Source organism: Lemur catta, chromosome 21 (genome assembly GCF_020740605.2).
Source record: "Lemur catta isolate mLemCat1 chromosome 21, mLemCat1.pri, whole genome shotgun sequence".
Classification (NCBI taxonomy): Eukaryota; Metazoa; Chordata; class Mammalia; order Primates; family Lemuridae; genus Lemur; species Lemur catta.
Genome location: NC_059148.1, coordinates 16792960 through 16817057, shown reverse-complemented (window position 1 = coordinate 16817057; position 24098 = coordinate 16792960). Strand labels below are relative to the sequence as shown.

The 24098-nt window shown below is 39.9% G+C and overlaps 1 protein-coding gene and 1 pseudogene across 3 annotated transcripts; both read right to left on the bottom strand.

Moving 5' to 3' along the window:
* Window positions 1–24056, bottom strand: DRG1 (developmentally regulated GTP binding protein 1). 3 transcript variants are annotated; one of them, XM_045534542.1, is made up of 9 exons: window positions 23854–24056; window positions 22860–22983; window positions 21788–21963; window positions 17686–17755; window positions 10884–11053; window positions 7672–7802; window positions 5836–6003; window positions 5446–5568; window positions 1–320 (listed from the first exon to the last, which is right to left on the bottom strand). In XM_045534542.1, exons 1-9 carry the CDS (start codon window positions 23893–23895, stop codon window positions 221–223), a joined length of 1104 nt encoding a protein of 367 aa, XP_045390498.1. In that variant the 5' UTR covers window positions 23896–24056; the 3' UTR covers window positions 1–220. The 3 variants fall into 3 exon arrangements, with proteins under 3 accessions (XP_045390498.1, XP_045390499.1, XP_045390500.1); XM_045534543.1 differs by having other exon boundaries at window positions 23943–23961; XM_045534544.1 differs by lacking the exon at window positions 1–320 and adding an exon at window positions 4974–5009 and having other exon boundaries at window positions 23854–23941.
* LOC123626333 lies at window positions 9912–9971 on the bottom strand (annotated as a pseudogene).
* Window positions 24057–24098: the final 42 nt, after the last annotated feature.

Genomic DNA, 24098 nt, shown 5'->3' with positions numbered 1-24098 from the left:
TGCATGCACATAGCTGACCAGCCTACCAGGTCTTTTATGCAGTTCAACATAGAAAGTGACACCAAAGTAAGACAAGTGAAGTTCCAGTTTGGGTGCCTCCAATTCCCTCCCCGGAATCCTGATCCAGTGGCTGCCAAAGCCAGAAGGAGTTGAGGGTAGGGTGCTTGGTCATGGGGAAAGCTGCTATGGTTGGCCCAGCAGATGGGGAAAGGGGAAGGTTTCACTTCTTCACAATCTGAATGACATCCTCGTCCTCCAGCGTATGGTCTTTACCCACTTTCTGAGGATTGTGTTTCACAGACAGACCCCAGACCAGAGCACTGTATAGAAGGGAAAAAAGAACAGTCAGTATAAAGAATAACCTAGCTTCTGACCTATTTGCCTGGGTGCCACCCTCATGTTCAGATTTAGCATCACAGCTCTTAACAGCTGCAGACCTGCAATAGCCAAAAGCCCCTGTCCCACATCAAGAACCACACTCAAAGCCCAGAGGTTTATCTTCACCAGCAACCTAGCACACTGAATAAACCCTTTACAAGGTGGCAAAGACTTTTGGAAGCTGTGTGCTTCTTCTTGTTACAGAGCCAGTTTAAGAAAGACAAAAAGACACAAATGAGCAGTATAAGGAGACTAGTTTAAAAGAAGAGAGCATGGATTTGTTACAAAGAAATACCCTGAAAAATTCAGATTGAAGACTGATTCTTAGAGATGCAAAGTCAGTTACAGACTGTTAAAGAATACCTGTTTTTGTTGGGTCTACTGAAATCCATCAGTGGGTACTGATAAGAAATTAGGGCTAGCCTCCCTCTCTATCAAGAAACTGTAATTGGTATGTCCTCCTGATTTACTGGAATCTATGAAGATAACTTTTATCCATGTGCCTCCAAAATTAAGAACATGTTGTGCTAGCGATGAAAACTGCTGAACGGGGCTGGGCAGCAGTGGCTCACACCTGTAATCCTAGCACTCTGGGAGGCCAAGGCAGGAGGACTGCTTGAGGCCAGGAATTTATGACCAGCCTAAGTAAAAGTGAGACCCCATCTCTACACAAAATAGAAAAATTAGCCAAATTACAGTGGCACGTGCCTGTAGTCCCAGCTACTCAGGAGGCTGAGGCAGAGGAATCACTTGAGCCCAGGAGTTTGACGTTGCAGTGAGCTATGATGAGGCCACTGCACTCTAGCCCAGGTGACAGAGCAAGACTCCATCAATTAAAAAAAAAGTGACCATACTGCTATTATATTGTCATTGTACTACAACCTCTTTAAAATGTGTATTCCAAAACAAAATCACTAAACAAGATACCACTCTTTTAAAAACACAGATATCTGGAACAGATATAACAATTAGTAAAACAAACATAAAATTTTTCAAATGTATTAACAAGTAAATAGATAAATGCAAGGTGACCATTTTACTATCTTAAACTATGATAGAAAACTAGTTTTTTTGCAATCACACTCATTGTCTACAGTCACTGCCTCCTACTGTGACGATGACAATGTAAATGGTTCAGCCCTTTTGGAAAGCAATGCAGCAAAACATTTATCAAAAGCCTTATGATTGGCCAGGCGCGGTGGCTCACACTTGTAATCCTAGCACTCTGGGAAGCCTAAGCAGGTGGATCGCTCGAGGTCAGGAGTTCGAGACCAGCCTGAGCAAGAGCGAGACCCCCGTCTCTACTAAAAATAGAAAGAAATTATCTGGCCAACTAAAAATATATATATAAAAAAAATTAGCTGGGCATGGTGGCGCATGCCTATAGTCCCAGCTATTCAGGAGGCTGAGGCAGTAGGATTGCTTAAGCCCAGGAGTTTGAGGTTGCTGTGAGCTAGACTGATGCCATGGCACTCACTCTAGCCCGGGGAACAAAGCGAGACTCTGTCTCAAAAAAAAAAAAGCCTTATGATCATTAATCCTAACTTCTAGAGTAAAGAAATAAAAAGGAAAATGTCTGAAGACCAAATCTACCTAAAGTAGCAAAAACTAGGAAATACGGTTAAAAGATGATATACAGTATATCTTAGAACACAAGGAAAACTTGTAAATGATCAAAGGATACACACATATGGTCAAGGACATGAAAGAAATGGAAAAGGGACAAATGTGACAATTAGCAAGCCTGAAGCTAAAATTTTTCTATTATTAAGATGGCTAAAAATGCTATTTCTGGCCAGCCACGGTGGCTCACGCCTATAATCCTAGTACTCTGGGAGTCTAAGGTGGGAGGACCACTTGAGTTCAGGAGTTCCAAACCAGCCTGAGCGAGAGCAAGATCCCATTTGTACTAAAAATAGAAAAATTATGGCCGGGCGAGGTGGCTCACGCCTGTAATCCTAGCACTCTGGGAGGCCGAGGCGGGTGGATCACTCGAGGTCAGGAGTTCGAGACCAGCCTGAGCGAGACCCCGTCTCTACTAAAAATGGAAATAAAAATTATCTGGACAACTAAAAATATATATAGAAAAAATTAGCCGGGCATGGTGGCGCATGCTTGTAGTCCCAGCTACTCGGGAGGCTGAGGCAGTAGGATTGCTTAAGCCCACGAGTTTGAGGTTGCTGTGAGCTAGGCTGACGCCACGGCACTCACTCTAGCCCGGACAACAAAGTGAGACCGTCTCAAAAAAAAAAAAAAAAAAAAAAATTAGCTGGGCACAATGGAATGCCCTTATAGTCCCAGCTACTCAGGAAGCTGAGGCAGGAGGATCACTTGAGCCCAGGAGTTTGAGGTTGCAGTGAGCTATGATGACACCACTGTACTCTGGCTCAGGCAACAGGGCAAGATTATGTCTCAAAAAAAAAAAAAAAAGCTATTTCTGCAATAATTAAAGAGAAAGAAAACAAAATAGGAAAATAGTGACCAAATAAAATTATATTTGGCTTGACATGTCTTTTCTCTACAATATTTTTCTCCGTTCTGCTTTAATTTCCTGGTAGACTTACAGTTCTAGAAACTTTGCACAGTGTTCTGCCACCATGGAAGGTAGGAACTATATATAAAAATCTATGAATTTTCCATAAGGACAATGCCTAACTTTTTCTAAGAGTCATCTTCAACAATTCAAGTAATTGCCAAAGTAGAATGCTTTGAGTGTAGTGGAAATTAGCACCTGTACATGGAATATAGTTATTTTAGATAAAAGAATCAATGAAGTACTTCAGGCCAGGTGCAGTGGGTCATGCCTGTAATCCCAGCACATTGGGAGGCCGAGATGGGACGATTACTTAAGGCCAGGAGTTCTAGACCAGCCTGGGCAACACGGCAAGACCTTGTCTACAAAAAGTAAAAAAAATTAGCTAGGTGTGGTAGTATGCTCCTATAGTCCCAGCTACTCCAGAGGCTGAGGCAGGAGGATTGCTTGAGCCCAAGAGTTTGAAGCTGCAGTGAGCTATGATCACACCACACCACTGCACTCCAGTCTGGGTGAGAGAGTGAGACCCTCTCTCTTATTTAAAAAAAAAAAAAAAAAAAAAAAAAAACCCTTCACTCTCTTAGTATGCTTAGTATCAGAAACAAGTATTTTGAAAACATCACTATTTCTATGCTTTCCTGATTTTCTACAGTTATTTTCTATTTTCTTCCTTTGCTTTTAAAACAATTTTGAAATTTTCAGCCTATAAACATGAAAAGAGCTATTCATAAATACTGTAATCCAGTTAAACTATTCCTCACAGGATTATAGGCTGAAATTGTGAACCACTAGAATTTTAAAAATAAGTAAATAGATAACAGATAATAACATATGGGTTTCTCATTGTTGGAGAAAAGTTAAAAATAGGAGGGAAAGCTAAAATAAACCCTGTGGTATTGAACTGGAATTGGAGGTAACAGCATAATCTCATGGTTTTCAAGAAAGATGGATGGATGAATAGATAGGAGGATGAGATACAGAAACATAAATGTGTATGTAAACATGGTTGGTATCCATATATATATTTCCTATCTATCTGCTGAGAGGGCCTACAAGCAATGATAACCTACTAAAAAATGAACAAACTAGTACCCAGATCTTGAAAACCAGGGATCCCTGGAGATGTGACTGATTCCAGGGCTGGTCCAGGTAAAATCAATGTCAACCAGGAACATCTAAGTAGTGCCAAAAAGTAAGGAAATGCTAAATAAATAAATAAATAAATAAGATCAAAAGAACACAGCAGCCAACATGAAGAAGTTCCTAATGGCCAAAGCTGGAATAATTTGAGTAACAAAATACCACCATCGTAATAAATGTCACAATCTTCACCAATAAATGCTAAAATCAACAGGTAAAAATTTGAAGAGAAACAGTATTTGCATACTTTCAAAGTATCTCCCCCAAGATATTTATCAAATACAAAGAGAAAAATACTATCTACAGTGGAGAAACCCAGCCTGTACCAATTTAACCAAGTGATCAAGGTAAATAATAGTATCAGTAAGATATACTGACATCATGAATCCTATAATATGATGCACTAAGGACACATCATTTTTGTGGGATTACCAAAAACGCATAATCTCACTTCAATCATGAGAGAACATCAGATAAACTCAAAGTGAGGAATATGTGACAAAATAACTGTTGAGCACTCTTCAAAAGTGTCAAGCTCATCAACAACAGTGAAAATCTAAGGAAACATTACTGGGAGACTAGAACACTGGAAGACTATAGACAAATAACAACTAGATGTTGTAGAGGTTCTTGGAACACAAAAATGATACTAGTAGAAAAAGTAGTAAAATTCAAATAAGGTCTACAGTTTAGTTAATAATATTGCACCAATGCCAATGTCCTATTCCTGATAATTGTACTATAGTAAGGTGAGCTGTTAACATTAAAAGTGGCATGATGGATAAAAGGGAATGGTGTTTATTATATTTGCAACTTTTTAAGTCTAAAATTAGTTCAAAATAGAGCCAAGCGTGGTGGCAAGCGCCTGTAGTTCCAGCTACTTGAGAGGCTGAGAGAGTAAGATCACTTGAGCCCAGGAGTTTGAATCCAGCCTGGGCAACACAGCAAGATCCCATCTCTAAAAAATAAAAAATATTTTTTAAAAAATTAGTTCAAAACAAAACATTAAAAATTTTCAACCTGTATCAGCAATGAAATCTATGAGAAAGAGATTAGCAGGGGGTTTGCCCATACTTAAGGTTTAGAGGGGGATTTAGACCCCAGTGGAGGCCAGTATGACATTGGCAAAAAGAATGAATATCCTTGTTGCCAAGAGGAAGATGAATTGAGGGAAAATCAGGGTCATTTGTACCATCAGCCCTCCTGACCTGAAAAGGTTTTTGGACCTCTTCCTGCTCCAACTAGGCATGCTTTTAAGAAGACATTGCAGAGCTCTAACCAAGCAAGCATTTCAGCGGCCTCCCTGCTGCCTGGATTCTTTAATGCTAGCCTAAAAATTGGTGAAATCAGTAACTTACAAGAAAAAGAAAGCACCATATGCCCATGATACTTACTATTTAAATTCTTTGATAAGATTTTTGTGAATCTTCATGCAGAAATCCTCCACTGTGGTTCTGGAGTAAGGCAGCACCACGGGAGATGTGTAATCTGGTAACTGGCCTTTGGGTTTGGTGTAACTAGAACAGAGAGGGCACAGAGGTAATCACCTTAACATATCTCATGTGTTGAGTGCAAACCAACCCTCCACCACCCCTGAGATCAGACCAGGATAACCTCCAACCTGAGGAAGAAAGTGCTTTCAATATGACCTAGTAGATGGTAGGAACCAATTTATTAATTATTTTCAAATGAGCCAGATTTTGTTAATGAGTTTCAGAGGTTATCATTTTTGGACAGCCTGCTATAATTTCTGCAGCAACCTTACCCTATCCACAAAGACTTACATTCTCACTAGTTTCAGATAGTCCCAGATCTTTTCCAACAAGTCGTCAAAATTCCAGCGGTGATGGGCTGAGATAGGTACGCAGTGAGGCACCTTATAGATAATATCCAATTCCTCAATGGAGATCTGGTCAATCTTATTTAACACATAGATACAGGGGATATAAACTCTACAGAAGTAGAAGAAATAAAGGGTATTAGTCTACAGCTGCGACGAAACTGTCTGATTGATTACCAGCACTGCCCTCACCCAGACCCAAATCAGAGGCTCTCAAAAGGGATCATAGGCAGATCAGCTTCTCCTCCTCAAAAAAAACTTCCTACCAAAATTAGTACAAAGTCCAAAAAGTGAACTATGGGTTGAAAAGTAACAAAATTCAGGCCCTAGTCCCAGCTATAAAGCTAATTACCGGGAAAGCATGCTGCAGTGGAAAGAATACAAGCTTTGAAGTGCCCAGACTGATTCTAATTCCAGTTCTGTCATCTTCTATATACAATTGGCCCTCCATATATGCAGGTTTGGCATCCATGGATTCAACCAATTGCAGATCAAAATTCATGGATATGGAACAACTGTATTATACTATTTTTTTTATAAAAGGACTTGAGTATCCAAAGATTGTGGTATCTGCAGGGGCTCCTGGAACCAATCCCAAGCAGATATGGAGGGCTCACAGTATGTGCCCCTGGGCAAGTCACTTAATCTTTCTCAGAGTTAATTTAAGAATATAAACTGTTTTAAGAATATAAATTGTTTTAAGAATATTTCATAAATGTTTTTTGAGACAGTGTCTTGCTCTGTCACCAGGGCTAAGTGCAGTGGTGTCAACATAGTTCACTGCAACCTCAAACTGCTGGGGTCAAGCAATCCTCCTGCCTCAGGCCTCCCAAGTAGCTGGCACTATAAGTGCACGCTAGCACTCCTAGATAATTTTTCTATTTTTTGTAAATCCCTGCCTCCCTCCCTCCCTCTCCTGCCTCAGCCTCCCAAGTAGCTGGGATTATAGGCAGGCACCACCATACCCAGCTAATTTTTCTATTTTTAGTAGAGACAGGGTCTCACTCTTGCTCAGGCTGGTCTCGAACTGCTGACTTCAAGCAATCCTTCCGCCTTGGCCTCCCAGAGTGTAATTACAGGCATGAGCCACCACGCTCGGCCAAAATACACTTTTTAAACATAGCATTTAGCAATGTCATTCCTAGTGTCCAATAAATATGGCAGCTAAAGTTACTAATAATTAGGCCAAACCACAACTTCCAGGCTTTAGTTGTCTCACTTGTAAAATGCCTAACTCAAAGCATTCATTAGCTTTTGTTTGTTTGCAAATGAGGATCAAATAAATTCATCCAACAAATAGGAGCAAATGAACAGGAAAGCAACTAAAAAATATTATATACAAATGCTAGGAATAATTTTAACAATGGTTTAAATTATTATTAGTAACAGTAATGTTTCATGGACTAGGTATTTAGCTATTTGAGGTTGGAGAAAACAAACATAGCCTGATCTGCTCTGACTTCTGTAGGGCAGCCTATAAGCCTTCTCAGATTGATTAATTCTGGGAGGGCAGATTGACCTACTCTCTTTGACTATCACATAAAAGAGTTTAGGGCACAGCCTAGTTCACAGCAAGTAACTGAAATGGGCAACTTGACTATCATAATCAAATTTCAAAGCAAGAAAGGATGTTAGAAATAAAAAACAATCCCTCATTTTACAGCTAAAGAAACCAAGGCCCACTATTATTTGAGACAGCACCACAAATTGAATTAGAATCTATGTCTGCCAGATTTCGTGATCCAAATTCAAAATTAGGCACAGACTGCGCACTTAGTACCTGTTTCCTTCCACAACATCAATGAGGTCATCAGCTGTGGCATCACTGCGCAGAGTCACATCAGCATTATGAATTTTGTATTCAGCCAGAATGCTCTTCACAGTTTCAGCATCCAGCTCACTCTGAGGGCACTGAATGAGCATAGCAACAATAATTAGTCGGGACACACACACAAAAAAATTGCCAAGAGTACCTATCCATGTGCCTGGATAGTTCTAGCTAAGATGCAAACTCACTACTAAAGACATCTGGATGAGAGTCACTGACTTCTAGTAGGAAATAAAACCTAAAAATTTTTCCAAACTCAAAGGAAGATGTTATGGGCTAAATTATATGCCCCCCTCCCAGTAATAATTCATATAAGTCCTAACCCCAGTATCTCAGAAAGTGACTGTATTTGGAGATAGGGTTTTTTAAGGGGGTAATTAAATTAGAATGACGTGATTAGGGTAGAGCCCTAATCCGGTGTGACTGCTGTCCTTATAAGAAAAGGATATTAGGACACACACACAGAAGAAAGACCACATGAAGACACATCTGCAAGCCAAGGAGGGAAGCCTCAGAAGAAACCAACCCTGCTATCGCCTTGATCTCAGACTTCTGGCCTCTAGAGCTGTGAAAAATAAATTTCTGTTGTTTAAACCACCCAGTCTGTGGTACTTTATTATGGCAGCCCTGGCAAACTAATACAGAAAAATTCAAATTCAAACATCATGACAGGAAAATGGGAACAATATTCTGGGCAAGATAGCTTAAATATATGCCAGTCAAATCAACTGGACCCTAGAATGTTAAATTCAGTAGGAAATTTTCAATCCTCAATTCTCTGACAAAGCAGCAGCATTTGACAGAACTGGTCATTCCTCCTATCTGAAACACTTTCTTTACTTGGCTTCCAAGATTCTAAACTCTTTTAGTTTTCCTTCTCCCACTCTGTCTGAGAAGTCTTATATCCTTGAACCTCTTTTCTTTTCTATTTATTAATATATTCATTTCCTTGGTGATCTCAGCCAGGCTCATAGCAGTAAAGTCAATAACCAACAAACTTTTATCTCTAGCCCAGATGATTCTCATACGCCTTCCTGACAGAAACACTTGGATGTCTAATTGGCATCTCAAACTTAACATCCTGATCTTCCCTTCCCCTCCAAACCTATTCTACTCAAAGCCCTACCATTTTTGTATTAATAATGAGAGTTCATTTTTCTAGCTCAGGACAAAACTCACAATCATCTCTCTTTCACAATCCATATTGAATCTTGCTGTAATTCCTATCAGCTACTTTCAAATTCTTTCCATAATCAACCACTTCTCATCTCTTCCACTGTTACAATCCTAGTCTAAAAAGCCATCACTCCCTTTTTTTTTTCATTTCATATTTCTCTTTATTCTTAAAACATTATGGTGTTAAATAAAGCCTAAGAGGTATTGGGCTTGTTCTTGTTTGGTCTCTAGTGCTTTAGGTGAGGCAAAAATGAGCCTCCAGGAATGTGAGAGTATTATCTAAAAAAGGCAGTAGCAGCTACTATGCAAAGTTTGAAGGCCCAAGTCAAATCCTGGGCATATCCATGGATACACGTGTGGTAGGGCATGGGCTCCAGCTCTTGGGGAACATTAGGCGTAGAAATTGCTTTGAGAAGACAACTGAGCAAAAGAGGATATGGTACCAGAAGGGTCTAGTGGGGGAAAGTGGGGAAAGTGAAGGATAGGGATCTTCCTCTCCTTTCTGCTATTACCTAAGGGCAGAGGCACATGACCCCAGCAAAAAGCCAAAGTAGGTTGCAGCTACTCGGATCTCATATAGCAAACACCAGACCACTCCAGGGCTGGTCAACTGGCAATGTCAGGGAGTGGTGAGATGCCACAAGTAGGTGACTATGCCTTGAATGTGTGTTGTCAGGCCTGAGGGTCTCTTTCATCCTTTTTTTTTTTTTACAGCTTGTCATTCATTTATTCAATCAACAAATCTAACAAAGCATTTAACTAGATGGGGTATAAAATATGGCATCCACTTTCAAGAGCTTTAGATACTAGAATTTTATTTTTTTATTTTTATTATTATTTCAGCATATTGTGGGGGTACAAAAGTTTAGGTTACTTATATTGCCCTTGCCCACCCCCGCAAGTCAGAGCTTCAAACGTGTCCATCCCCTAGACAGTGTGCATCGCACTCATTATGTATGTATACACTCATGCCCTCCACCCCCCCACCCTACCCCCACCCCCGCCACATCTGCGCGACACCCGAGCCTCTTCCATCCTTGTCAAGGAGACTGCTAACCTCTCCCTTCATACAACATAGAAGCCATCACCTCTTGACTGGATTATTATAATAACTTCTTAAATGATTTCTCTGTTTCTGCTCTTAACCCATCGCAGTCTATTCTCAACACAACAGCCAGAATGATTCTATTAAAACCTAAGTCAAATCACGTTTAGTCTGTGGATCAGAACCCAACCAATAGTTACCCATCTCCTACAAAGTAAAAGCATATATGGCCCAATGCTATGACTTCATTTCTTAATACTCTCCTACTTGTTCACTCTGCTGTTCCTCAGCCATGCAAAGGCATGCTCTACCTCAGGGCTTTTGCACATGTATATTCCCTCTAAAGAAATGCTCTTCTCCAAGATATCCATTTGACTCACACTTTCTTGTCACCTCAGTGAAGACTTTCCTGACCAACCTACTTAAAACTACAACTCTCACACCAACACCTCTATCCCCTCTCCCTACTTTTCTTCTTAGATTTATCGTTGTCTAATATACTATATTTTACTCATTTATTTTGTTTGCTACTCTGCCCAATATAAGAGCAGGGGCTTTTGTCTATTTTGTTCCCTCTTCCATTCCTCCACTCCCCCAGAGCCTAAAACAATGCTTGGCCCATGGCAGGTGATCTATTAATGTGTACTAAATGAATGAAAACACAGGATACTGGCACCCACCTACTCCATGCAAGCATAAGATGGGTCTGCTCCCAGATAATTGCAAATAGATAACCCAAAAGAAGAAATGAAGTTGCAAAAGTAAGATTCTCCTATCCTAATCTTGAAGTTTTTCTTGTCAGTCATTACAACATCATCGTGTTATCTCAATTAGTGCAGGAATATGGACCAATTTCAAAAGGTCAATGTCCATGCACCTCAATCCATTCCCCACCCACTCCAGTACCTTCAGCAATCTGCCCCATGTCACCTTCCCCACTTACAGTGGCCGTGAGATTAATGCCTCCCTTGTCTTTCTTCTTAAAGCCAATGTTGGGAGGTTTGCTGTTCAAGCGAATGCCAAAGCCTTCCAGCTCATTTTCAATTATTTTCTTGTGTCCCAAGGGTTTCAGGACATCCAGAACAATCAGGATCAAGTTACAGGTTCGGGCCACTGAAGAAACAACAACAAAAAAATTTATAACCAAAAAAGTTCAGTAAAGCCCTAACTAACCAAAATTACACAAACAGAGGTTTTTTTTTTTTACTGTACACTGAAGAGATGAAGAATTTTTTTGTAAATACACACATCCCCCCCATACACGAAGTTCTTAAGTTTATCAAAGATTTACAACAGAAGTCAATTTGCAATGTATACCTTGAAGTCACTACATATTTGCTCAAGAATTGACACATCTTCTAGATAACACTAGTAAAAAAACAAGTCAGAATAAAGATACAAACCAGGAAATAATCTAAATGCCCACAAGAGCTTAGAAAGATCTTAAACAGAAAAAAGAATTCTAAAAGAATAAGATTATCTATTTTTTTGTTCTGTCTTTGTACTATTTTTACAGTTTTGTAAGTTTGAAATTAGTTAAAAATAAAAAGTTATGAAAAAGGGAAGGAATTTAATCAAGTACTTTGTTTGCTTTAATTGGTTAGTAATTACTTAATTTCATATATGTCTTTTTACTTTAAGAGAATGATGACATCGATGCTCACGATAAAAGGTATCTCCCATTTTCCTCATTACCTGGCCCACCCAGGACTATTACGACATAAAGGCAAAATGTGCCAATCCCTCTGTCTAACAATGGGTCACAGTGGTAGATGGTGAGGCCTGGATCAGCACTGACACTGACACTCACAAAATGGGGAGCCACAATTCTGGTGGCATCATAAACTCTTGCAGAATCACAGTTTGCTTTGTTTTTAAGAGACAGGGTCTTCCTCTGTTGCCCAGGCTGGAGTACAGTGGAATGATCATAGCTCAATATAACCATTAACTCCTGGGCTCAAGCTATCCTCCTGAGTAGCTAGGCTACAGGCATGCACCACACTATGCCCAACTCATTTTTAAAATATTTTTTTAGAGATGGGGTCCCACTGTGTTGTCCAGGCTGATCTCAAACTCCTGGCCTCAAGTGATCCTTCAGCCTTGGTCTCCTAAAGCACTGGGATTAGTTAGGATAATTGTGTGAGACTCACCACCTGACCCTAGTTACCATATTTCTAATCAACTTTATTGAGGTACAATTTACAAAAAATAAATTGTACCCATGTTCAGCATATAGTGTAATGACAAATGCACACACCTACATAAACCACCACAGCAATCAAGACACAGAACATTCATATTACCTCCAAAAGTTCCTCTGTGCCCCTTTTCAATCAATCTTTCCCTCTATTCCCAGCCAACAACTGATCTGCTTCTGTTACCATAGGTGGTTTGCACTTTTCTTCTTTTGTGCCTGGATTTTTTAATTTAGCATAATGTTTCTGATATTCAACCGTGTTGTGTACCAGTAATTTATTTCTTTTTTAAAATCAAGCAGTACTCCATTTTACAGATATACCATGGTTTATTTATCCATTCACCTTTTGAAGGACATCTGGGCTGTTTTCAGTTTGGGGTATTATGTATAAATCTGCTATAATCATTCATAAATCAATCTTCCTGTGGGCATATGCTTTCACTTCTCCTGGGAAAATGACAGTGAAATTATTGGGTCATATGGAGTTACAGGTTATTAGAAACTGCTAAATAGTTTTCCAAGTACTTGTACAATTTTACACTCCCACCAGCAGTGTGAGAGTTCCAACTGCTCCACATCCTAACACTTAGCGGTGTCATTCTTTTTTAATTTTAGCCATTCTGATGGGTGCATAATGATGTCTCCTTGTGGTTGCATTTCCCTGATGACTAATGATGTTGAGCCATCTTCTCATGTGCTTATTGGCCATTCATGTATCATCTGAGTTCACTCTTGCCCATTTTTTGAGTTATAGGTCTTGTTATTGAGCTATAAGAGTTTTTTATATATTCTAGAAACAAGTCCTTTGTCAGATACACATACTGCTAATGTTTTCTTCCAATATGTGGCTGATTTTCTCCCAATATGTGGCTTGTTTCTCCATTTTTACTATCTTTCAAAGAAGTTTTTAATTCCAATAATATGTAACTTATCAATTGTTTCTTTTCATAATTTTAGTGTCCCATGAAAGAAATCTTTGCCTATCCCAAGGTAGCAAATATTTTCTATCTGGTTGGCATTTAATCAGACTTTATGGGCCGGGTGCAGTGGCTCACGTCTGTAATCCTAGCACTCTAGGAGGCCAAGACGGGAGGATCACTCGAGGTCAGGAGTTCGAGACAACCCTGAGCAAGAGCAAGATCCTGTCTCTACTAAAAAATAGAAAGAAATTATTTGGACAACTAAAAACCTATAGGACAAATTAGTCAGGCATGGTGGCGTATGCCTGTAGTCTCAGCTACTCGGGAGGCTGAGGCAGAAGGATTGCTTGCCCAGGAGTTTGAGGTTCCTGTGAGCTAGGCTGATGCCACAGCACTCTAGCCCAGGCAACAGAGCAAGACTCTGTCTCAAAAGAAAAAAAAAAAAAAAAGTGAAAAAATTAATGGGAGAAGGTATTTGCCATGTCCAAACCTGACTAAGAATTAATATTGGAAGCAGGTGTGCAATAGACGTTTCTGTGATGATGAAAATATTTTACATCTGTGCTGTCCAATGTGGTACTCAATAGTCACATGTGGCTACTAAGCATATAAAATGTAGCTTATGTGACTAAGGAACTGAATTTTAAATTTAAAGTAATTTTAATTTTAGTTGTATGTGGCTAGTGGATACCATATTAGATACCATAGACCTAGAATTTAAGAGAAATTCTTGAAAGATAATGAGAGAAAGATAACAATCCCAATAGAAAAATGTACAAAGGATATGAAATTTTCCAGAAAACTATAATGGATGCTCAAAATCATTAGTCACAAGAGAAATGCAAATAAAAACAATGAGCTACCACCTCACACCTGTAATATAATAGTAGCAAAATTGAGAAGGATAGATAGTGTTGACAGAGATTAGAAGAAACAGGAAACTTCATGCACTGTTAGTGGAGTGTAGACTAGAGCAGCCACTCTGGAGCACGTCCCAACACCACTTCATCAATTTACATTTCCGTGCATCCTAGCAATTCTGCTCATGAATCTCTATGCCAAAGAAATTTTCACACAGTTCTTCCTCAAGGGGACAAATATGAAGTTCATACACACCATTAGTGTAGTAATCGTGGCAGACAGGATGACCATTAACTACAAAAATGGATAGGTAAAATGTGGTTGCACACCATCAAGTATTAGGAAAAGTTTTAGAAGCAACAGGTTACGTGTTAGTGGAAAATAGGAAAAAAACAGAATGAGATACAACAACATTTAAATAAATTAAAAATACATGTACATAGAATATATTAATATTTTGTTAGAATATCTATACAAAAGACATTAAACATAGTAGAATCATTCCCTGTGGGGGAGGGAAAAAAAGTTGGGTATAGAGATAAAATAAATACACAAATAAATGAGAGGGCCTTACACAGACATGAAAATGTGCCATGAACTGAGCAGTATTATTAACTTAACATTTTCGTACAGTTTCTTCCTCAGCACAGAAGGCAGCACTTCAGTCTCATAATTCAATGTTTTCCACTTAAGGACAAAAAAGAAAAAAAAAAAGAGCCAGGTACTGTGGCTCACGCCTGTAATCCCAGAACTTTGGGAGGCTGAGAAAGGAGGATCACTTGAGCCCAGGGTCGCTTGAGGCCAGAAGTTCAAGACCACCCTGAGCAACATAGCAAGATCCTACCTGTACTAAAAAAAAAACAAAAAAAAAAAAACAAAAAGAGTGGCTTGATTCTACATGTATTTCGAAGGTAAAACCAACAGGATATAATAATGTACTGGATGTAGGGGATGAGAAGGAAAAGATTTTTGACCTAAAAGACGGGATGGATATGCATGTCTTTTACTAAGATGGAAAAGACTAAGGGAAGAGCAAGTGGGGGATGGAAGATCAGGAATTCAACCTCACACGTTAAGTTTGAGACACATAACTGAACATTCAAGTGGAGGTATGTTGGCAGCTGGTCTAAAGTTAATGAGAGGACAAAGTATTGCCATACATTACACAATCATTAGAATAAAGATCTAGGCATTTAAAGCCAAGGAACCAGATAAGAAAATCTTCATTTAGCATAGACAGAAACAGGGAAGCAAAGAATCCACAAGACCAGGCCATCAGGCAATCCATATTTAGAGAACTCTTGAAGATGGGGCAAATCAAGCAAAGGAGACCAGGAAGAAACACTGGTATCTCAGAGATCAAGTAAAGCAAATATTTCAAGGAGGGAGTGCTCATCTATGTTACTCTCTCAAAAAATATACGGACAATAAATTGACCATTCAGTTTGACAAGGGGAAAGTCATAGGTGTCCTTGATAAGAGCAGTTAAGAGTCTAAGAGTAGATGATGCATCCATGAAACAAGACTGAGATGTTGAAAAAGAAACCCTCAGAAGACAGAGCAAAGTCTTAGAAATTAAAAATGATACCACAGAGAAATAAACTCAATAGTAGGACTGGAAGATAAAGCTGAGAAATTTTCACAAACAAAAAAATTAAAAGATAATTTTAAAAAAATTAAGAAAATTATAAACCAATCCAGAAGTTTACCATCCTATTAACAGATATTCCATAAAGAAGGAACACAGAAAAGACGAAATTATCAAATAAAACAGGAAAATTTGCCATAAATGAAAGATATGAGTTATTATATTAAAAGGATCCACCAAACATCCACCAAAACGAACTTTAAAAAAGGAAGACAAAAAGAAACAAAAAATCCAAACCAAGACATAACTTGTTGAAGTAGCTTCTAAGAGCTCCCAATGAGGGAAAAAATTGGTTATTTACAAAAAAAAAAAAATTATAACAGCATTGGTCTCAACAGTAATAGTAGATGCTAGAAAATACTGTTGTTCAAAATTCCGAGGGAAAATAACTTCAAACTTACAATTCTATAAAAAGCCAAATTAATGATTCAAAATAAGAATAGAATAAAAACACTTTCAAACACAAAAAGACAGAAAAATTTACCTGTATCATTCACCTTCTCTAGGGAAGTTACTAAAGAATGTGTTTCAGCAAAACACAGGAAACAACCCCCAAAAAGTTGACACTGCCTCTAGAAAACAGGAGATCCCACATACGGAAAGAGCAGAAATCTCAATATGGTAGCCATGCAAAATGTCTAAAGCTATATTGTCCAATACAGATTCCACTAGCCACCTGTGGCTATTTAAATTTTAATTAATTAAAATTAAATAAAATTTAAAATTCAGTTCTTCAATTGTACTAGGCACATTTTAAGTGCTCAATAGCCACACACATGGCTAGGAGCTACAGTATTGGACAGTACTGATTCAGAACATTTTCACTGTTGCAGAAAGTTCTACTGGACAGCATTGGTCTAGAAAGCAACCAATCCAGATTGAAACACAAAGACAAAGGGTACAGGAGTCTATGTCAGGGTTGCAGGGACAGAATGAAATCAGTAAGATTGTATTGGAACTGTATTTAAGTATTTAGAAAAATATTGATTGATAGGCATTTGATCTGTTGGAACATTTGAAAATTATTAACAAAAACACAGAAAAGTAAACAAAAGGAAGAAAGGAATCAAGTATTAACTCCATAAAAAAATAGATTTCAAGAGAAAAGAAACCGAGTCATAGTACACTACTTATCTCAGCACTGAACAAGTTACATAGGCATTATTTAAGACATAATAATGTAAACCATGACTGGTGAGTTAACTAAAAAATTGGAATATAATTTCTTTTTTTTTTTTTTTTTTTTTGAGACAGAGTCTCACTTTGTTGCCCAGGCTACAGTGAGTGCCATGGCATCAGCCTAGCTCACAGCAACCTCAAACTCCTGGGCTTAAGCGATCCTACTGCCTCAGCCTCCCGAGTAGCTGGGACTACAGGCATGCACCACCATGCCCGGCTAATTTTTTTTTTCTATATATATTTTTAGTTGGCCAGACAATTTCTTTCTATTTTTAGTAGAGACGGGGTCTCACTCAGGCTGGTCTCGAACTCCTGACCTCGAGCGATCCACCTGCCTCGGCCTCCCAGAGGGCTGGGATTACAGGCGTGAGCCACCGTGCCCGGCCTTGGAATATAATTTCTTTGAAAGAATGGAAGAAGAGAGGTACGGAATATAAGAGAGCTAATTCTCTACCATAACGTGAAATCAATAGATAATACCTAAAAGTAATCATGAAACAGCAACATAAGCATAATTTTTAAAAATATGAAGGTGGCAGAAGGAAGAGTGGAAGAGCTGACAGTGGTTGCCAATAGGAAGTGACAGTGGAGGTAAGAAGAGATGGGATAGCAGATTGCGGCAATGTATGATTAGCATTTTATAACATTTTACTTTCAAAAAAAGAAAAGAAGAAGGAAAGGCATGGAAACCTGAATTCCAGTTCTGAATCTGCCATCAACAATGCAACACTGGACCAAAGCACTTCAATTCTATTTCTCCTTTAATAGAGTCTAGACTACCACTGTCTGAGATTCCTTCAACTTCTGGCATTCTACTCTGGTGAGATGTCAGGTGAAACTATATCCTTCACCATAGTATAACCTTCAAACCCAATAGTCCCTGGCTAAAGGAATAATACTAGGGGATGATATCCCAGGATGGTGGCCCTGGACCACTCACCTGCAATGACTTGACGGCCTCTACCTTTCCCATCCTTGGCACCTTCAATGATACCTGGGAGATCCAGGAGCTGTAAGATCCAGGAGAGGAAAAGAAAAACTGGTTACAAATCTGAAAAGATAAAACAGAATTATTTATTTCTGCTCAATTATCCAACATTTGAGACCCAAATTCAACCTTCCTTATAAGTGTATGAATATTACTTTTACTAAGCATCTACTGAATGTCAGCTACAGGCTTTTTATATACTTTACCTAGTTTAAAATTCCTAACTGAAGTTCACAAAGGGTAAGAACTTGCCCAAAGTCATAATCTAATACATCAAATGAGATTATAATCCATGTTTTTTAGCCAAAATCCATTACTCTACATTAATATAGTTCAATGTTCCCCCATTTTTCAGAAGGTTGAGGCTCCATACAAATTCTTTACTGCAGATAACAGTTGGATCTTGACATTTACATGTGATATATACTGAGATTTTTACAGATGCCCAACTCACACAAAATTTTTGCAGCCATTCTTAACCAAGCGAGCATTATCAGAATAACCTGAAAAACCTTTAAAAATGCAGACAGCTGGCCAGGTGTGGTGGCTCATGCCCGTAATCCTAACATTTTGGGAGGCTGAGGCAGGAGGATCACTTGAGGCCAAGAGTTCAAGACCAGCCTGGGCAAAAAAGCAAGACTCTGCCTCTACAAAAAATAAAAAAATTAGCTAGATTTGGTGGTACACACCTGTAGTCCCAGCTACTCCAGAGGCTGAGATGGGAGGACTGCTTGGGCCCATAAGTTTGAGGTTATGGTGACCTACGGATCGTGTCACTGCACTCAAGCTTGGGTGACAGAGCAAGACCTTGTCTCTTAAAAAACAAACAAAAAGTTCATCATCAACTGTTCCTAGAAATTAAGTCTAAAGTCTGTTCCTTCAGCCCTTCCAATGATTCTGTAATCTATTTCTACCACTTAGTAAATTCCTTCCTGCTTAAAAACACATACACACACACACACACACACACACACACACACAAATATCAAAAGGCTTTATTGCATATTGAGCCCAATTGAAGTTATCAAGAACTTGAAAGGAAAATCCATCTGGATAATCTAAAATTGTAAAATCTGGAATATGACCGTAACATCAAATAAAAGATCTAAAAAAGAGAATAAATAATAAACTGAGGGAAAAGCGGAAGTGCTTTCTAACTACGGCAGCTGAACACAGCCGGAAAATTAAAGGCCCCTGCAAAAATAAAAGCAACTTAAGTTTAGCTTTTCTTGAAGGGGAAATATTTTAAAAGTTATGTTTAACTATTTAAATGTAGTAACTAAATTTCATTCAATAAAAATAAACAATGCTTTATATATATGAATTCAAACTCAAATGCCCTTAGAGGTTAAAGCAGGTAACTTAAATGTGCAAGTCAACTGTGTACAAGACAATAGGAGTTCTAGGGACCCCGGCAAGGTGAACATCCACTCTGCAGACCATTATCTGCCTATGTGATGATACATCAGTCTCTCTTTTTTTTTTTTTGAGACAGGGTCTCACTCTGTTGCCCAGGCTAGAGTGCAGTGGCATCATCATAGCTCACAGCAACCTCAAACTCCTGGGCTCAAGCGATCCTCCTGCCTCAGCCTCCCGAGTAGCTGGGACTATAGGCACAAACCACCACATCCAGAGAGTTTTTCTATTTTTGTTAGAGATGGGGTCTCGCTCTTGCTCAGGCTGGTCTTGAACTCCGGGCCTCAAGTGATCTTCCCACCTCAGCCTTCCAAAATGCTATGATTATAGGCTTGAGCCACCATGCCCATCAGTCTTCTTTATTAACATCCATGGTAAGTGGCAGTTCAGCCACTACTTGAACACCTTCAGACACAGTACCTCATTAAACAAGAGGTACCATTAAATTTTGGGGCACTTTTACTGATAAAGATCTTCCTTACAAAATAAAACAAAACCAAAATTCCCTCTTTGTAATTTGTAAGTGGTTCCAATTCCGTATACCTCCCTCTCCAAGTCACAGGTAACAAGTCCTCTGCCATAAAACAGACTTTTAAAAAATATTTCAGGGCAGTCATCGTAATCCAGTTAAGCACACCTACTATAACAGTATGCTTACATAACTTCGTTTCTAGAGAAAGCCAAAAGGGTAGGAAAAACAGGCAGAAGGCACAGGAGGGAAAGAAGGCACCATGCAAAACAAGGGACAGGGGAGAACCCTAAAAGGTCAGGAGAGACTGAAATAAATGAAGGTTTTTTGGAAAAGAGAAGGAAAGAGAGGAGTTAAGCAGCTCTCTATTCTGATACACTCAGAAGCCCTGAAAGAGATGTTAATAGCATCCCATCAGGACAGTAGTTATTCTCTGAGCTGCACAAGCTGTGACTATCAATAAGAGTCTGAAACCAACTAGAATCAAGCCAGGCATGCACACACGTCCTTGTTCTTGTTATATACATCTGGGATCCCAGAGAGGGACATGCCCCAGTACAGGCTCTGCATGGTCACTGAACCAACAGGAAAAAAGGCCACTGAAAATACCACCAAGACATAGGTCCCTTCCTACTTCAGATTCTATAATAAAAGAAGCATGAATGCATCTCACAATTCACTGTGTAGCTCAGCAAGGAGAAGAACAAATGCCTACACCACTGGTTCCCAAACTATGTGCCAAGGCACTCTGGGGCACTATAATGAACTTACAGATGCCATTGGATATTCTAACTTTTCAAGAGAAACACAGCAATTCTTGATTTCTATCAGGCACCAAGGGAACTACTAGCTCTGGTAGCTCACAATTTCAACACTAGATGCCACTACATTGCCTTCAATTACATCAGATCCAAATCTTTGGGAATTTGGGTTTTTCAGCAGTTGCTATGGTAAAAAATATGTACCACAAAAAAAATCAATGTGGAAAAGGGAATAAATGTGGCAGTATCCAATTTGAGTCCAAGGTTTGAAGAGTTATATGGGGGAGGGGATGGAGGTATGACTACATGATGAGTGCCAGGCGCACTGTCTGGAGAATGAGAACGGACGCGCTTGGGACTCTGACTCGGGGGGATGGGCAGGACATGGACAATGTATATGACCTAAACTTATGTACCCCCATGATGAGCTGAAATAAAAAAAAAAAAAAAAGAGTTATATGGTACCCAACAGGTATACATATCCTATTAAAAAATAGCTGTTGCTATAAGGACATAAATACTTAACATAGTTTAGACCTATTTAACAAACAGACCATTAGGTAGTCTTTTTGGCCTAGGGGCAACATAAAAAATTACTGAGACATGAAAGGATAACATGAAATAATTACTGAGATATTAAATGTACTGTGAAACAAGAGTTTGGGAACCTCAAACATAGACAAATTAATAAATATCATGGAGTTCAGAACTTTGCATTCTTAGCTCCATAGCCAATAAGAACATGTTCCATTATATTTTTGTACACCTTCTTTTATACCCACGGGGACCCCTCCTTTGGGAGCCCTAAATCTATCATCTAAGAACGTCTCAGGAGACCAACTGCATTAGGCCTCACAAATAAGAATTACCTTCTAAAAGGGTCTGATCATGTTATTTATTTATTTAAAAGTTTCTGATGGTTTCTAGTTACATACAAGATAAAATTCAACTTCCTTAGCAGGTATACAAGTCCCTTCATAATTCAGCCCCAACCCACCTTTCCAAATTCAGCCTCTACCACTCCTGCCCCACACCTTTTCTCACATCACAACAGACTGTTCACCATTACTGCTGCCTGAAATGCCCTTTTCTTGTCCTTCTCTGCCTGGTGAAATTCTATTCTAACTTCAAGGCCTATCTCCAACGTCACTTTCCACATGAAGCCTTCTTTGCCTTACCAGAGCATTCGCCTCATCCTCCAGTGAAAAAGTAGACCCTTCTTTCTTTGCACAGGCACTATCCTACTGTATTATTGTTATTTATTTACTGCTCTGTCTCCTCTGCCAAACAATAAGGGCCTGATAAACCCAAAATTAAGGCCTGGCATACAGTGACCTCCCAATAAAGTTCTTCCTAAACGAACAAAAGAATGGATTTCTTCCTTCCTTGGCCTGCAGGCCCGACTCACCTGGATCTTGGCACCTTTGTATCTGATGACACCAGGCACAGTGGTCAGAGTAGTGAATTCATAGGCTGCCACCTCAGAATATACCCCTGCCAGGTTACTGAGCAGTGTTGACTTCCCCACAGATGGAAAACCCACAAACCCAATTCGAGCATCACCTGTCTTGGCCACATCAAAACCTAAAACAACAATAAATATCAAAAAGAGGAGAGTTACCTCCAGGGGTGTTAAAACTCATGTAATTTCTTTCACATTTTCACTGCCTATCCCTCTAGCCCCTATTTCTCCAATTTTTTACAGTTTACCTCTAAATTAGAATTCAAGCACACAAAACTCCCCCCATAGCAATCCACAATATTCAATGCAGTGTTTGATATAAAAACTGTACTCCAAAAAGCTGGGTTTGGCAACATGTGCTTGTAGTCCCAGTTAATTGGGAGGCTGAACTGCCCAGGAGTTCGAGCCCAGCCTGGGCAATAAAGCAAAACCCGGTGACCCTAAAAAAAAAAAAAATTGAGGCCCAAATATTATATAACAATTATCCAAAAAAAGGGTTATTTTTTTTCTGGTCTTACAAACTTTGGGAATTGTGAATTGTGTGACTGACTGGATTTTCTTTCTTTCTTTTCTCTTTTTTTTTTTTTTTACAATGGCTACAAATTAAGTTCAGAGGCAAATTTGTGGCCCTTTTCTAGTGAGTACACAGAACTTATGCCATGCCTTTGGGTCCTAACCTTACCTCACTTGGCTTCAAATTTATTATTCCTACCTTCGTTTTCCTTTTGCATCAATTTCTTTATTTAATCTTGTTGATAGTATAGATTTATGTATTTCTGTAAGCCAATGTGAATCTATGTTGTACCATGCAGAACACAAATAAATAAAACGGTAGTTCACTTAGACAATATTCATTTGCCTCTGAAACCAGCAGAACAAAATAAACACAACTCAAGAATTCACACTTCGAAAATAGAATCTATTTTGATAGAAAAAATTTAATTATTTTTAAACCAAATAGTTGTACTACCCTGATAGAAATTATACTCCAAAAAATATACTGAAGAAAAACACAAACCTTCTCCTGGTCCACCACCACCACCACCTTTTGGAGTAATGAGCTCTCGACGAAGCTTAGCAAGGCGAGCCTTAAGCAGCCCTAGGTGGTGAGCTGTCGCCTTGTTCTTTTGAGTTCGAGCCATCTATAAGGGAGGAATCACAGCTATAAATCAGAAGCACTTCCCACAGGGTAAAATATCCAGAATGAATGCTCTCCCCACTCTGAAAGAATAATTTTTCCCCTAGGTCCTACTGCCGAAAACAGACAAGATCAAGTCATTCCAGTTAGTGTCCACAGACTACATTAAAACTCATCTGATGGTTCTTTTCCTACTGCTTGTAACTGCTGTGTCCCATCTGATACAGGGTCACCACTTTCCTAATTTTAAAGAGCTCTGAGCGCCTCAGGCAATGGAATCACACACTATCCAGGTGCAATCAAGCTGCCAACACACATATGTCAACTCCAAATCCTATTGCCAGACTCAACACTCTAGAAAAGGGGGTCATTCGGGTAAAGACTGGGTTAAGAAGGGGGGTAAGGGAGAGCAAGGGATGGCAAGGATCCTGAAGTATGTGACCAGATCAGGGCTGGAATAAGGGACAGGATTCCATGTTATTTAGAGAAAAGAAAAACTGAGAGAAACACTCTCAGGACAGGAACCGAATACTGACAGGGGGTACGGACCAAGGACCCAAGGTGCAGGCGTGCGGGACGCGGGCCTGGGCAGAGGCGAGTCCGACAGCGAGCGCGGGAGGAGAGGAAAGGGAGCCCGGGCGGAGGGGAGTCCGGGAACGCGGGCCCAGGCTGAAGGGAACTGGGGAGCGTCGGCCCGAAACGAAGGGAGCCGGGGAACGCGAGCCCGGGCAGAAAGCAGTCGGGAGCAGGGGCCTAGCTGAGAGGAGTCGGGGGACCTGGGCCCGGTTCCGACGCGGGTGAACGGAGGACAGTAGCGACGCCGCCGGAAAAGGGATGCTCGGACTGGAAGTGAAGCGCCTACTGAGCCCTTTACCTCAGCTTCTATCTCCGCGATCTTAGCTAAGGTGCTGCTCATGGTGGCGAGTCCCGGGGGGGGGGGGGGCACAGGGGCCACGACGCTACCTGCCCTCACACACCGGCCAGCAGACGGGCCGCCACCACCCGGCGCTACTACAGTGCGCAGGCGCGGTACTTCCTAATTCTCGCGAGAGAGTTCCGCGTGCTGTTCACCGCGAGACGTACGGCGCGGAGCGGTCTCCTCCCCCGCAGCCGACCCCG